The sequence below is a fragment of the Biomphalaria glabrata genome, chromosome 1, assembly GCF_947242115.1.
Source record: "Biomphalaria glabrata chromosome 1, xgBioGlab47.1, whole genome shotgun sequence".
In the NCBI taxonomy this organism is placed as follows: domain Eukaryota; kingdom Metazoa; phylum Mollusca; class Gastropoda; family Planorbidae; genus Biomphalaria; species Biomphalaria glabrata.
Genome location: NC_074711.1, coordinates 21,016,356 through 21,032,395, shown reverse-complemented (window position 1 = coordinate 21,032,395; position 16,040 = coordinate 21,016,356). Strand labels below are relative to the sequence as shown.

The 16,040-nt window shown below is 35.5% G+C and overlaps 1 protein-coding gene across 2 annotated transcripts; it reads left to right on the top strand.

The window, feature by feature from the left end:
• The first annotated feature begins 6,629 nt into the window (after positions 1 to 6,629).
• LOC106072782 (uncharacterized) lies at positions 6,630 to 15,482 on the top strand. Of its 2 annotated transcripts, none has more exons than XM_013233223.2 (4): positions 6,630 to 6,832; positions 7,455 to 7,575; positions 9,782 to 9,993; positions 12,133 to 15,482. In XM_013233223.2, exons 1-4 carry the CDS (start codon positions 6,787 to 6,789, stop codon positions 12,309 to 12,311), a joined length of 558 nt encoding a protein of 185 aa, XP_013088677.2. In that variant the 5' UTR covers positions 6,630 to 6,786; the 3' UTR covers positions 12,312 to 15,482. The 2 variants fall into 2 exon arrangements, with proteins under 2 accessions (XP_013088677.2, XP_013088676.2); XM_013233222.2 differs by having other exon boundaries at positions 6,637 to 6,832; positions 9,779 to 9,993.
• The last annotated feature ends 558 nt before the right edge of the window (positions 15,483 to 16,040 follow it).

Sequence of the window (16,040 nt, the reverse complement as noted above, 5' to 3'; positions counted from 1 at the left end):
CTCCTTTCCAATTGATCCAGACAAGTGATAGAATCATAGCGTATTGAGAAAGCTTAAGGCATGAAATTGCGCTTAACAAAAACAGTTGGTAAAAAAATATTTCTAATCGCACAGATTTATTATTGTTAGTCTAGATCTATTGCAATTTTAATTACATGACTGATCCAAACTAATTGATACATTTAATATGAGCTTTGTTTTTTGTAAAAGTATTTTTTCTTTTGTATTTTGCTTGTTTATATTTGTATTCTGTGTACAAAAGTCTTGATAATCAGTTGCAGTTTATTGTCAACGGTATCTTTAAAATCAAAACTTAAACTATCCAAATGGAAAATAGGTGGAATAAAAGAGAGAGAGAGAGAGAGATGATACGGTCGACTCTTTTGTCGACCTATATGTAGGCTACTATTGAACTAGTGAGGTACCTGGCTTGTCACTAGTAATTATTATTAAAGCTTAAGGACGAACATGTATTTAAGTGAGGACACATAAGCTTCAGTACAGATCTATATTTTATTATTAGAAAAGAATCACTCAAACATCCTATATTCCAGTGATGGCCAACCTAATTCCGTCTGCGGGACAGTTTAATTTCCAACATTCGTGTCGCGGGCAAAATCATCGAAAAGTTACAAAAACGAAATTAAATTGACCTGAAACTATTGTACTAATGGAAATTGAGGTTTATCTTTTTTTTTATTACGCGTCGGAAAATGGCTTCATATCTCTGCTTAAAATGTGAGCAAGATTGTAGCTAGTTTTACTACCGACTCATTTTTTGTCTCTTTTTTTAGGAAATATTCTCATCAATCCTTATTTGCGGCTCAAATCAAGAATGCCGCCATATTTGTTTGTAATGCTGTTTATTTAGCGGCCCCCGTAAGGGGAAAAAGCCGCTATTAGGTTTGTGCAAAATGTCCGTCTGTCCGTCTGTCCGTCTGTCACACTCAGATCTCGAAAACTAGAAGAGATATGAAAAATATTATTTCATCATTAAATGCGGCTTGAAAAGTTTAAGTGCAACGGCTACTTTTGGTTTTCTAAAAGCAAACCGTTTAATTTATAAAATTAATTATGCAAGCGATTTTTTCATAAAAATACACCAATTCTAAAACAATTACGTAAATGTAAGGGAGGCAATGTTACAATATGCTAACAAAGATGGACAATTTTTGTGTATTTTCAGTATCACTAAGTCAAATATATTTTTAAAATGTACAGGAAATGTTTACAACAAATATAAATAATAGTTAACGATGTTTTTTCTGGTCAACTAGCTGCTAAAATTAAAAGAAAACATTTCTGTTTGTTTATAAAGGCTAATAATGCATTTTGTATGTAAATATCACGCACATTTTTTTTAATGGACTTTTTATGCAGCGATTTTCGTGCAGTAGCGTAACGTCGCTACATGACCAGGTGCTAAACCAATTCCTTAAACTTTTTTAAAAAATCAGATTTTATTTATTTTTTCTTTAGTGCCCCCATCCGAATAAAAGAAGATTATTTTTGTGCGTTTTGTCTGTTGGTCGGTCTGTCCGTCACGATTAGATTAAAAAAAACTAGAACTCTAAAAGCTATTGAAAATCTGATTTACACTTTAATGTTCCTCCCGTAACATCTCAATAGTTCTAAGTATCTAAAAATTGATTGTTCCGGATTTTTTTGTGCAAAACTAATCAACCCCAACAAATGTTTGTTTGCTCTTCTAATTTATATTACATTCAATTTCCATGCTTAAACGTTGCAAAAACACATTATCAATAATATGTTGTTCCGTTTTTTATGTAAATAGCATATTAATGCTAAATCAAAATCTCTATACTGACTTATATTTCATTAAGTGTAAAAATGTTCCGGATATTGTTTTATAAAACATGAATTATGCCTAATGATTGTTTGAAATCGCATAATTTACTAATATTACACTTATATTATTTGACAATGCGTCACTATAATTTGGTTATCAATATCAAATTGTTCCGTATTTTCATCTTTAAACAAATTTTAAAAATATCGACAATAGGTTGTTCAGGGCTTAAAAAAAAAAGTAATTTACTAGAATTGATTACTGAAAATTACTTTTTAGACATTTAATTTTTTTGCTAAAACATAACATAGAAGTTTTGTAATCGATAAAGAAAGTTCCGGATTTTGTTTCTTATAAATCGTCGCCAGAAATTTCCGAATTTATTTAAAAATCTACTAACGCCAAATAATTGTTTGAACTCCCTCTTCTAATTAATAAACAAATAATCTTCTCATTTACGAAATAATGTTTTTACGGATTTTTATGAAAAATATTTTAACTCACTACTCTCTTACAGTACATTTAACTTTCTACCTAAAACATTAAAAAATCTAATTATCGTTAATATTATGTTCCGATTTTTAAGGAAAACAGAATCCAAACACCAAAGTAAGGTATGAAAATTTCTCCACATGGCTGTAGTACATCTAATTTTTATACGAGACCATCCAAAAAATTTAATTAACGGTATTTCATTTATCTGAAATTCTCTTTTTCTTTTACTATTTATACAAACATCCGGAACAATCTATTATATAAACTTTTCAATTGTGTTCATACCTAAAAATTATTGCGATGTTTTGAAACGTAAAATAAAGGTTAATCAATTTTTAATAACTTTTAGGTGTTGTTTTTTTTAGATCAAGATGACGGACAGACCGACTGACAGACAAAACGCAAAAACAATGCGGCTTTGATCCTTTTTAAATAAATTCTATTAGAACTCAGTGCACCAATGTCTATGAACCCTCGTTAAATATCTCGTGTAAATAAAGACATTTTTTTATGGTACCGGTACTAGCCTATTGTGAGGTAATGGAATTTTTTTACTTTGAAGTCATATGAATGGACTCTTTAAATGTAATGTTAAAAGAACGCACTCGGTGCACCAATGTCTATTAACCCTCGAAAAATTGCTTGTATTAATAAAAACATATTTTAGTCTAACTAAGCCGTGTGACGTAGTGTTTTTTTTTCCTTTGACGTCATATGGAATGAATTCTTTAAAAGAAATGCTAAAAGAACGCACTCGGTGCACCAATGTCTATGAACACTCGATAAATGGCTCGTAATGATGAAGGCGATTTTTATTCTAGCTAGGCCGTGTGACGTAGTGTTTTTTTTTTCCTTTGACGTCATATGGAATGAATTCTTTAAATGAAATGCTTAAAGAACGCACTCGGTGCACCAAAGTCAATGAACACTCGGATAAATGGCTCGTATCGATGAAGGCGATTTTTAGTCTAGCTAGGCCTTGTGACGTAGTGTTTTTTTTTTCCTCTGACGTTATATGGAATTAATTCTTCAAATGAAATGAAAAAAGAACTCGGTATAGTAATGTTTATTAAGCCTCGTTATGTGACTCGCGTTTAAAAAAGGAATGATATCTTGATTTAGATCTAATCTAGATTTTTTAAACTAGATCTAGATTTTTATTACAGTATATCTAGATCTGGATTTATATTCTAATTAAAATTATTTTAGAGTCTATATCTAGAATTTGTAGATCTAGTTTAGACTAAAATAGACTAGATTAAGATGTAGAATTTCAATTTCTAAACTTAAAGTATAAAAAAAAAGTGTAGATTTTCATTTCCAAACGTTTTGATCAATATTGTAATATTTTAATATACTAAAACTAATCTACTATTTTTTTTTTATTTAACTTAAATTTACGGCAAATGAATCTTTGAAACATTATTACTTTTGACCATCGGATGGCTGCCTGGTCGTGCGGTTTTCGCGCTAGACTGTCGTTCAGATTTATGAATGGTCCAGGGTTCAAACCCTGCCCGCTCCCATCCCCCGTCGTCCTGCGGGAGGTTTGGACTAGGAAGTAATTATCTTCAACTCTGAAGGAACATCCGAAACATGTAAAACATTTTACATCAAAATTAAATCACTTCTTGAATATTATTTGCGAATATGCAGATCCGACAGGGATCCGACTTCGACGGGGGCCGCCTCTGAGTTTGTGTAACACAAACTCTCTTTGTAATCTTGTTTTTTTTTCAAAATAGTCACACTTTCTTTCTAAAACAAATAAGTTGGCTTATTAAATTATCATGTTCTACAAAAAAAAAACAACTAAAGATCCGTCCACTTTTCCTGGAAGATTCTACATTCAGAGTCCCAGTTCATAAACACACAAAGGTCATGGTACCCAGGGTCGCCGCGAGGATTGTGGCCGCCTGCTTGCGAAATTGAAAAATGACGCCTCCTAGGAACAATGTCAGATTTACGTGCATTCAGAAATCTGTGAACTTGATTCTTTGTGATGAACATTAAAAACTGATCTCGCTCAGTCTACTCGCTTATGCTCCTGCATTTATGACGATTAGAATTGATGAGCTACGGCAGGTATATTACTAGGAACAGTGTAAATGATCATGATCATGATCTATATACAATATCTCGATAACTTTGACTTCTCAACAGTGTTACATGGTCTGAAGGTGGACATGTTCACTTGGTTGTTATTGTAAGTTGTAAGTTGTAAGTTAAAACATTATCCGAAATAAAATAGCTGGAAATTTAAAAAAATCATTGTCGGCGTTCCGTACACTTTCATAATAATTATCACGAATGTATTTTTGGAGAGATGTGCATTGTATCCACAATCATCTGACATACGCGGATTCAAGTTACCTACAAATTTATCCAACAAAAGAAGCAACTCAGCGCTGAGTTTAATACAAAGTAAATCTTCCAAAGTACATGTCACTAAACTTTCACTTATACAAAGACTTGAAATAAACCATAGTAAAGCAGTGTTTCTTACACTCCCTAGATAACAACATTTTCGTTCGAGCCCCCAATAAAAGTTGGAGGTCAGAGGAGCGATGTAGGCTGCCACAGTGATGTCCGTGAGTTTTTTTTAAAGAATGTAATAAAAAAAAGAAATGAAACTTAGGTTTAGTATTTCATTTACATTCATTGAACACTCTGTGTGTATGTGTGTTTAGAATCCAAAGTGACGTCATGACAGTTCCTTACAACGTTGTTGTTGTTTTCTCGGACATATAATATCATAATTTTAAAGCGCTATAAAAAGTTCTTCCTGGAGATAGAATGGAAGAAGCGGCAGGTTTCCTCTCTAGTAGGAAGGGGTCTGAGCATGATTTTCACCCCCCCACTCCGTAGTTGGTCGGTTGTTGGCCTGTAGCTCCAAACAGCTAGTGTACAACTAAACCGATGAAGGCGTTTTATGTTTTAAATAAATAAACTTTTAATAACTTGAACAAAATTCTTTGCTAACAAAAAACCCTCAATATAACTGTTATTATTCAAGATTTAACTTGAGATGAAATATAGATCTATCATCTAATAGTAATGAAATAAACTGATATGTAAACTAAATCTAGCTCACAACAAAAAAAGTCTTTACTTTTTCATGTCTAAAGGTTGTCTCACATTTGCACTAGATGCGCTAATTTCACCATTGTCACTGCACAATCACCAATCAATCGCTAAACCTTTTCTCAACGCCGCCTAGGACACACACACACTCCATAACACCCCTTTTTGTCAGGACGTTACGCCCTCCCCCATCCACATGAAAGAAACTAGCGCCCCCTTCCCCCTAGTGAAAGTGTTTTTAAAATTGACCTTTTAATTACCTGTAAGTATTTAAGTAATTTTTTTTTATTTAACTAAATTTTGTAAAAAAGTAACTTTGGAATAATGAATTGGCCATCCCATAAAGTCGGCCCCCTGAGTGCAATCCACACATTGCACAATAGGTAGCGGCGGCCCTGATGGTACCAATCAATTAGAAAAAAAGTGAGGTCCCTAACGTAGGTAAGATACATTTTTTTTTAAATTGGCCGTATTTTGGCATCACTGCAATATTTAATATTACACTCCTAGCCCAGCTTTTTTCTAACGGGACCTAAACGAGGACTCTTCCCTGACCCCCAGCTACCCTTTTGCCCGACCCCCTTGACTTCTCCCCTCATGCTCCCCTACCCTTTCAGTCAGTCTCTATTATATGGGGCAAATAGTTCTCACCCCACTGTCTTTCCCCCTAGTGTAGAGAAAAGACTTCTGCTACCTGGAATTTTTCTAATAGACCTCATTCACCAATCGTAAACAAACAACATTTAGCCACGTGATAATATTGATAAAACAATGAAAAAAAAAACGTATCACGTTACAGCCTTTATGGATTACGTAATTTGTAAAGAAGAGATAGAGAATCACGTGGCTAAGTGTTGTTTGTTTACGATTGGTGAATGAGGTCCATTGGTAACAATGGCAGTATCAAGAGAGAGAGAGAGAGAGAGAGAGACAGACAGACAGACAGACAGACAGAGAGAGAGAGACAGACAGACAGACAGAGAGAGAGAGAGAGAGACAGACAGACAGACAGACAGAGAGAGAGAGAGAGAGAGAGAGAGAGAGAGAGAGAATAGTGCTAAGGCTTACGTTCAAAATAAAAAAAAATGCTTAACTGTGATACTAGTTGTGCCACCAAATGAGCATTCTTAGGGTTAGAGCTAAATAAACCTTTATGGATTAGAAAAAATACAGTCAATAAATCGATAGTCAGTTGTGCTAAAAATAGGGTATTACGAGATTCTTATATTTACATTCCTTATAAGCCTGTGAAGTTTTACACAGAAACACATGCATACAAAGACACACTCTCACACTAGCGTGTAGTTAAAGTGTATGCTGACCAATACAATGGAGGCGAGGTGGATTCTAAAATAAAGTTGGCCTGGCTAGGGACGCCACAGTATGTCAAGATCATTATGTGGAAGTCAGTTTTTCTTGGACTGTACCTTCACCTATCTCTAGGTAAGAAGTTTGAAGGTAGTTTTCGTCCTGAATCACAGTTAATAGGCTTGATACATTTTTCAAAAGAAAAGTAGGCAGAGTGAGGTGAACACTTTTAGCTGCATTATTGTTAAAACAACAGAGAAATGACGAAGCCCCTCGTCAACGTTCATTCCGTGGATCTAATAAATCTATATATAAAACTTACACCTTAACGCCTGATAGTGCTCATGTTTGCGTTTTTGACACCTGTGTGTGAACCCACGGGCAAATAGCTTGTACTAAATAAAAGCTTCTATGACCAAATCATGGTGAGATTTCATAAGCAGATACCCCCCCCCTCATTTTTTCCACTGAATTCCTGACACTTGTTTATATAAAATGTCAGTTCTGCAGATATAATAAATACATTTCACCTAAATATTTGTGTTTCGGTAAGATACTTTCATTCAGTCTAAGGTGTTTACCTTTTTGAAACCTAATATTGTGGAAAAACAATTATTGTAGTATAGGAAACTGCAGCTGAATATTTCGAAGCTGAAAGTTATAAATCAGTTTGTATTTGATTCAAAAGTGTTTCTCTATGTACAGTTTATATCGGGGCTAGTCCAGAAAAAAAAACATCCTTTTTTTAAATTTTCAGCTAAACATGTTTTAGGTGTGACTTGTTATGAATTTAACAATGACAAGACAAGTTTTACAAAGATATTATGTAGCTACCAGTGCTGTGGCTCTGAAACCAATCAGTATTGCTGTGGAACCAGGTGAGCTGAAAATATTTAGTCCCCCCCCCCTTTTTTTTTAGATGAATATGTGCAGAGACATGGCTAAAGCGATTTTAAAGGAGGACGGCGTAACAGAAGTACCCCCCTTCCTCTTTTTTTTTCACTTTGTAATTCAGATACATCACACAAACTTTCCTTCCAATATTGATATAGGCCTATATATTTGTGTGTCTCTTTAGTATAAATGGATTTTCCATGATAATAATGCCTGTTGATATATATATATATATATATATATATATATATATATATATATATATATATATATATATATCATGGGCGTAGCCAGGGGGGGGGGTTGGGGTTCAAACCCCCCCCCCCCCGAAATGAAATCCCCCCCTGCGGGGGGGGGGGGAATGGAATTAAGTGACTGATTTTTGCTTTCATTTTGTTTATTTTAAGTGAGATTTTAATACTAAATCATCACTTACCACAGCACAGCCGAGGGGGTTTTGAGTTAAAAACCCTCTACCAGGGGGTTATGAGTTTAAAACCCCCTACCAGGGGGTTTTGAGATTTAAAAAACCCCTATCAGGGGGTTTTGAGATACAAATCCCTCTACCAGACCTACCAGTGGCTTTGAGTTTAAAACCCCCTACAGGGGGTTTAGAGTTTTAAACCCCCTACCAGAGGTTTTCGCAGTTAAATCCCCCTCTTCTATAAAACAAAAAAAAATGCAAACAACAATCCCCAAATTCCAACAGCACGGTTAAGGAAGATTTTGATTTTAAAACCCCATCCAAAATTTACGATAACCCCCCTCTTCAATATAAAAAAAAAAGCAAATTACACACTCAAAATTCTATGAGCGTAGCCAAAGGGGTTTTGAGTTTAACCCCCCCCCTCCAGTTGGGGTTTGAAGCTAAAAAGTACCTCTTCAATAAAAAAAAAAAAAAGCAAATTATACACTATAAAATCTATGAGCGTAGCCAAAGGCGTTTTGAGGTCCCCCTCCTCCAGATGGCTTTTTCTTTAAAGTTTAAAACCCCTCCAGATGGTTTTGAGTTTAAAATTCACCTACAGAGCGTTTAGAGTTGAAAACCTCTCTCTTCAATATTATTTTAAAGCAAATTACAGTCACCAAATTCTATGATCGTAGCTAAATGGGGTTTTGAATTAAAAAAAAACAAAAAAAAAAAAAAACTCCAGAGATTTTTTAGTTTAAAACCCCTCAACAGATGATTTGACGAAAAAACTTTCCTTTTCGATATAAAATCTAAAGCGCAATACAGGCATATGTAATTTCAAGAGCGTAGTCAAGAAAAGTTACAAATTTCCACCAGTGGCTTGGGGTCCATTAATAAAGTGTGAATAGTCATCTGCCGAAATTGAAAAACACTAAATGTGGCTCAACAAAGATGGCTAAGACAGATTTTAGGAGTCAGTTATAGAGATCGGGTCTAAATCAAAGAAATCCTATGCCGAACTGGGAGTCGAATCCTTAGTAAGGTTGTGACAGAGCATCGCATGAGGTTTTGCGGGACATGTTCTCCGACAAAATGAATTACGCAAAATAACAGTTGCGGAAACAGCTTGCCGGAAAATGCGCCGAACGGCGCGAAAGGGTCTAAGTCAGTAAGAATAGCACATCAGGTTTTTGAAATAAAACTTATTAATAGCAAGATAATGCACTGTAGATACCTCAGAATATGCATTTTGTTGGCTTTCAATACCAGAAATAGTGCTCGATGCGAGCTCCCCGGACCCCCTTGCTAGCAAGGGCGTGGAGTCTACAATAAGCAATAAACGTCTTCCGAAAGGGTCAGAATGTAATAAAGATTAATTATGTACACACACACACACACATATATATATATATATTCAATTTTTGTCCACGGGGGGAATCCCCCCCAACCCCCCCCCCCCCGAAAAAAATTCCTGGCTACGCCCATGATATATATATATATATAAGGCTTGTCTTCGATATAGATAAAATCGATATAAAAGAGAGAAGCATCTATTTCTTTCATGGCATCTTCTTTGGTAATCCTATTTTCCAAGTTAATTTGTCTTGTTTTAAATCGAGAGAGATAGAGCTAATGTTGCTGGCGATTGGCGTTAATTCTATTAAAATGAAACATCAATAAATATTCGAAGTGTCGAAGCAGATGTTAAAGTTATTTTTAGTATAGACTTAAAACTAAAATTATTATTTATGAAATTATTTGCTCTTTTTTTCTAGCAGTTACACTAGTGCCACGCTCGATACTACTGCAGTCATTGTAATTGCTAGTGTCATACCCTCGGTTGTTGGAAGCATGTTTATTATCGGTGTGGTGATCTGCTTTATCAAAAAGTTGTATTGCTTCCAGAAGCGTACAGTGCGTCCTGTAACAGACAGTAGGATGTCTACAATAGGTACCCAGGTCAACATCGTTAGTTCAACGACTCAGACAGGTCAGTATCTTTTTAACAACTGTAACTGTTAGCTGACTCACAAAACACTCTTGTTATCTTCTATGATAGTTTGACACAAATCTAGTTAGCGCCATTTTATCCGGATTGATAATGATGTCATATACTGTCTGACCCGCTATAAATTATTGGCACCGAGCATCGAGATACCTAACTGCTTCTGCTATGCTCCAACGATCATCCAAAGTTTGAAAAAAAAAATAGGTTGGAGAGCCGGGACAAAACCCTAGAAGCTAGCGATCTGTGAAAACAGCAGGCACCTAGGTCTGAGAAAAAACACCAACAAGGCCAATGACACTAGCTCTAGCTGGAATAACCTGCCCAGTGTGCAGACGAACATTCCGGGCTCACTTAGGTCTCATCAGTTACATGAGGAGGCACAAAACCCCAATGCAAAGCTCTCATCCCCCTGGATGACAAAAGTGGTCATCATCGAACCACGATGGACGAACTAAATAAACGTCGACCACGTTGGTATTGTTGATCTTTCGATTTTTTGCGTGTTACTTCGTTTGACTTATCTGCACAAGACACTGCGCGTAAGCGTCTAACAACACACACCCACATCTACTGTGTGCAAGTGGATCTAATATAACAAAGATCTTCACTGAATGATGAAATCTGTACACGTTTTGTCAATTAGCTAAGCTTCCAATTCTTTCTTTGTTAAAGAGTTCTTAATTCTCTGACATCAATACCATCTTGTTTTTCCCCCTGTTTTTCTTTTATTAAATTGTTGTATGTCTCATTTTATTGTATTTCAAGCATGTTAGGCCTATTTAAAGTTAGAGTAGCATAAAAAGAACACTTTAAGAACTGTCACGTTCTACATAATTATCAATGTCTCTTAAAGTATTAAAGAAGTCCTAAACAATAGAGACTTTTCTTAACGGCTGCAAAACTTTGGGAAATATTAACTCTGCTTCTAAATTAAAAATTATTATTAAAGTGCCAATAAATCGCACAATTAAAGAAGATCACAGATATATATCAAACTGGATGCTATATGTTGATAATCTGTCAAGCTTTTTCCAAGTTTACTATTTTTCAAAATAAAAAGACGCCATTACGTTAACACATTAAACAAATGTAACAAAGATTAATAGCACATTTGTGTTTGTATTTCTGTCTGTTTTGTATCTTAGCCTGATTTTTAGCGGCCCCCGAAAGGGGAAAAGACGCTATTAGTTTTGTGCGAAATGTCTGTCCGTCTGTCCGTCCGTCCCGTTTATATCTCGTAAACTAGAAAAGATATTGAAAATCCGACATCACAATATTTTAGACCATTCAAAGTTCTGATGCAACGGCTACTTTTTTTTTTCCTGAAAGCGAAAAATCTAATTTTTAAAATTAGTTATGCAAACAGTTTTTTAAAGAGAAAAAGCTAATTAGTATGCATTATAAATTAGACCTAATTTTAAACAAATAGTAATCTTATAAACGTCATTTTCTTCAACTTTTCTTTTCATGCACTACTATAGAGAATACGTATAAAGATTAAGCTTTTTCAAAACAATTACATTATGTTAAGACCAGGAGAGGCTCGGTAAAGCGCTTAGCTTCCGAACCGACGGTCCCGGGTTCGAATCCTGGTGAAGACTGGGATTTTCAACTTCGGAATCCTTGGGCGCCTTTGAGTCTACCCAGCTCTAATGGGTACCTGGCATTAGTTGGGGAAAAGTAAAGGCGGTTGGTCGTTGTGCTGGCTACTTTATGACACCCTCGTAAACCGTAGGCCACAATAACAGATGAACTTTACATCATCTCCCCTATAGACCACAAGGTCTGAAAGGGGAACTAATTAGGCCAGGTTTACATCTAATTTTACATTCACTTGCACCTAACCTTTGATCTGCAGCACCATTGGGGCACTACACACGATCTGTCAACCTTCTTTCTCCATTCTTATCTCTCATTTGTCTTTGATATAATTTCATTTGGATGTTCTTTCTGAAAATATTGAAGCCTGCCTGGGTGGACCACTTCGGGGGTCGATTTTAAGTTTGTGTTTCACACAAACTGTCTTTGTAACCTTGTTTGTGTCTTATATTTCATATTTAGCCATATGACTATCATAGCTTTCTTGTACTATTTATTTCTCTTAAAACTTGTATTCTACAGCGTCTCCTGTGTATCCATCTTGTCCTATTGGTTTGCACATAGCTGATCAAGAATACCGACTGCCTCCATACAACTACCAAGACCAAGCTTATCTAGAAAGGGAGCCTGATGTTGTGCTTCCACCGCCATCTTACGAGGAAGCTGTTAATCTTCAAGTGAAACGATTGAATTCATTATGACATTGATTATTGGTTTTATCGTTTCTGTAATTTTTAGCGGCCCCCGAAAGGGGAAAAGACGCTATTAGTTTTGTGCGAAATGTCTGTCCGTTTGTTCGTCTGTCCATCCGTCCCGTTTAGATCTCGTAAACTAGAAAAGATATTGAAAATCCGACATCACAATATTTTAGACCATTCAAAGTTCTAATGCAACGGCTACTTTTTTTTTCTGAAATCGAAAAATCTAATTTTTTAAAATCAGTTATGCAAGCAGTTTTTTAAAGAGAAAAAGCTAATTAGTATGCATTGTAAGTTAGACCTAATATAAATCGAATAGTAATCTTGTGAACTTCATTTTCCTGAACAATTTTTTTTTGATGTCGAATTTTTTTTTTTTTTTTTTTTTTGAGGATTCGAATAAGAGATTGAGCCTTTTCAAAACAATTAGATCAAATATAAGACATCAGTTAGACCAGGGGAGTCGCGGTGGCTGAGCGGTAAAGCGCTTGGCTTCCGAACTGGGTGGGTCCTGGGTTCGAATCCTGGTGAAGACTGGGATTTTCAACCTTGGGTGCCTCTGAGTCCACTCATCTCTAATGGGTACCTGACATTAGTTGGGGAAAAGTAAAGGCGGTTGGTCGTTGTGCTGGCTACATGACACCCTCGTTAACGATAGGCCACAAAAACAGATGAACTTTACATCATCTGCCACAAGGTTTAAAAAGGGAACTAGTTAGGCCAGGTTCACATCTAAATTTACATTCACTTTCACATATTCTTTGATCCGCGGGACCGTTGGGGCACTACACAAGATCTGTTAACCTACTTTCTCCATTCTTATCTCTCATTTGTCTTTGAAATAATTTCATTTGGATGTTCTTTCTGAAAATATTGAAGCCTGCCTGGGTTATCTCTGCCATTTGCCTTTGATAGAAATTCATTATTTCTGAATATATTGAAACCTGCCTTTTTACCTGCCTGGGTGGACCACACAAACTGTCATTTGTAACCTTGTTTTTCTATAAAGTTTAAGATTGAAAGTGTGGAAATAACAGCTTCTGGCACTTTCACATAAGAATTGACTGGAACTTCTCTTAAAGTTGATAATTTATTTGGAGGTTCTTTGGTTCCGAATCTGATTCTGCATTAAATGGTGAGCTGAAGGTTTTGAAAACTGGTTCCAAAGTCTTTGCTTCCTAGAGATCAGTGATTCCCAAAGTGGTCTATATAGACCCCCAGGGATCTACGAAGACTTCCAAGGGGTCTATGAAAGTGACAAAAAATGGGGGTCTATGAGATGTCCACGGGGGTCTACGATAATGGATTTCATTTAAGCAGTGACTTTAATTTTCACATCCCATTAATGTAATTATTTCCTACACTAATATATGATTTGCAACTTCGTTAATCCTTTGAATATTTATCTTTCTATTCAAATGAAAAATTGGTTGAAATTTAATTTCAACACTTATTTAAATAGCTTAACTATGTCTAATTGTAACTAATGTTAAACAAAAAGAAATGTAGATTTTTACAGTGTTGATTATTTAAAATTGAGATTCATTAATTCCTTCCTTGTTAAACAAGTGGTTGCTAATTTGGCCTAATTAATATTAAATGTTTGAAGAACTACTTCATAGAGCAACTAATTCCTATATGAAACATTATATGCATAGGAACGGATCATGAAACTGAAAAAAATAACATTTCCAGTGTGTTTGGTGATTCCAGTAATACTTTATATATTAACTGTTATTTCAATTGGTTTAAATTTGAATTTTATCATTAACAAAAGATAGTTCTCTATAAATTAAAATGTAGCTTTAAATTACTTTTTCACTCTTCGACTCAATAGAGTTAGAAATTAGCTGATGAATTGCAAAAATGCAATAAAAGTTAAACAGGGGGTCTACCGAAAACCAGAAAACATGACAAGGGGTCTACGAGACAAAAAAGTTTGGGAACCACTTCTATAGATGGTTTGGATCGAACTAGGTTGTACTAATTTTTAACTCTCAAGAAACATCTGAATAAATGTGAAACTGCCTTTACTTTGCCCAAACTATTGTCAGGTACACATTTGAGCTGTGTGGACGCCTTAAATATCCTTAAATATTTCGAATTAAAAAGCCCAGTCTTCACCAGGATTCCAACTCGGGACCCCAAGTGCTGTACCACTCAGCCAGCGCTCAATGAGCAACCCTATTTGATTTAACCAAATGTTCTTTAAGATATTTGTTTTACAGCTACAAATAAAAAATTAACAACAACAAACGTTCCGATTTAATATACACACAGCATGTAAAAAAATAAAAAATCGCCATTATTGCTTTGGAGTGTGTGTGTGTGTGTGTGACATAATAGGGAAATAACTATTTTTGATTACTTGTATAGTTAGGAGTGATTCCCCTTATGTAGTTTATAAAAGGCCTTGCACACTGTGATTAGTTGCCACTTGCTCCTGAGTTACCAGCTTGACCACTTGACCTGTGTTGTGTATAGTATTTTTTCTGTTAGTGGTCGTGTGTCATGGGGTACTCGGAGAAGTGTGCCCTGCTCTGGAGATCTTTGGGCTAAGTATGTCTTTAGTATTATTGTATTTTATATAATGTATTTATTAATAGATATAGCCCCAAATGATTTCCAGGCAGTACATTTTTTTTACCCTGATGTTCTGCATCCTGGGGTACTCCCAAACGTGACATATTTTTATAGCCTTGTCTCTGAGGGATTCAACCTGTATTGAATCATCAGATGGGCTTTACCAAACGGATGGCTATAGGTGGGATTCTATGAATAGTATGAAGCTTGTAGGCTCATAGATTTCCCTGAAGCCTATAGTTCATCATGACCATTTTGTTGTTTTTTTTTTGGCTTAAAGTGGCTAGTGTAAGCCTGAAGCCTGTAACCCTAGAGTAGCCAAAAGTGGTCGTGTTTCGACCTGAGGCCTGTGACCTTCAGTTGGCTGTGTAAGCCGGAAGTTTGTAACCCAGTGGTCAAAAGTGGTCATGTGTTGACCTGAGGCCTGTGACCTTTATTTTTGATAACCAGAATGTGACGATAATGTAACATATGACTAGGGCTGTGTGCCATATTATTTTTGAGTATCTTTTGTTTACTTTTTGTTGTGTCGGCCAGTGAGTTGATGGCCATTTATTTTTCTCGTGTAAATAAACTTTGTAAATATGTTTACCTGCGACTTTGTAAAGTCTTTTGTTGCATACATTAGTTGAATTGTATACCTGGAGGTTATACCTAATAACCTAGGCAGTACAAGAAGGGACCAGCACACCTCTGGACGAACGTGCCAGCACTTTTAACACTGATCTGTTGATCTAAAGTACCTAAGTCTAGCTATAATTCTAATTGAATATTTTTAGCTATACCCGCTACTAGGTAATGTGAACTCATATTGGTTCATGAATCCTCTTTAGGTCACAGTGTGTGTGTGTCTGTTTCTATGGTGACGGTGGGTAGAGGTTAGCGATAGCTTGGTGGCTACGTAGTGTGAATGATGCAAGATTAGCGGCATTGTTGTGAGCTGTCTTGGGTAGGATAGACGACCCCCAGAATGCCAGAGTGAAAAGACGTGTTTTTGTTGTGAGTTAGATTTTGTTCCAAATATCATTTTATATTATTACTGAAGTCTACTACATTTATTTCATTTCATCTCAAGTTGATTTTGTATATAATTGTAATAAAAGTTATCATTACTTTTATTAACAAAGAAGTTATTTTAGTTATTTCAAG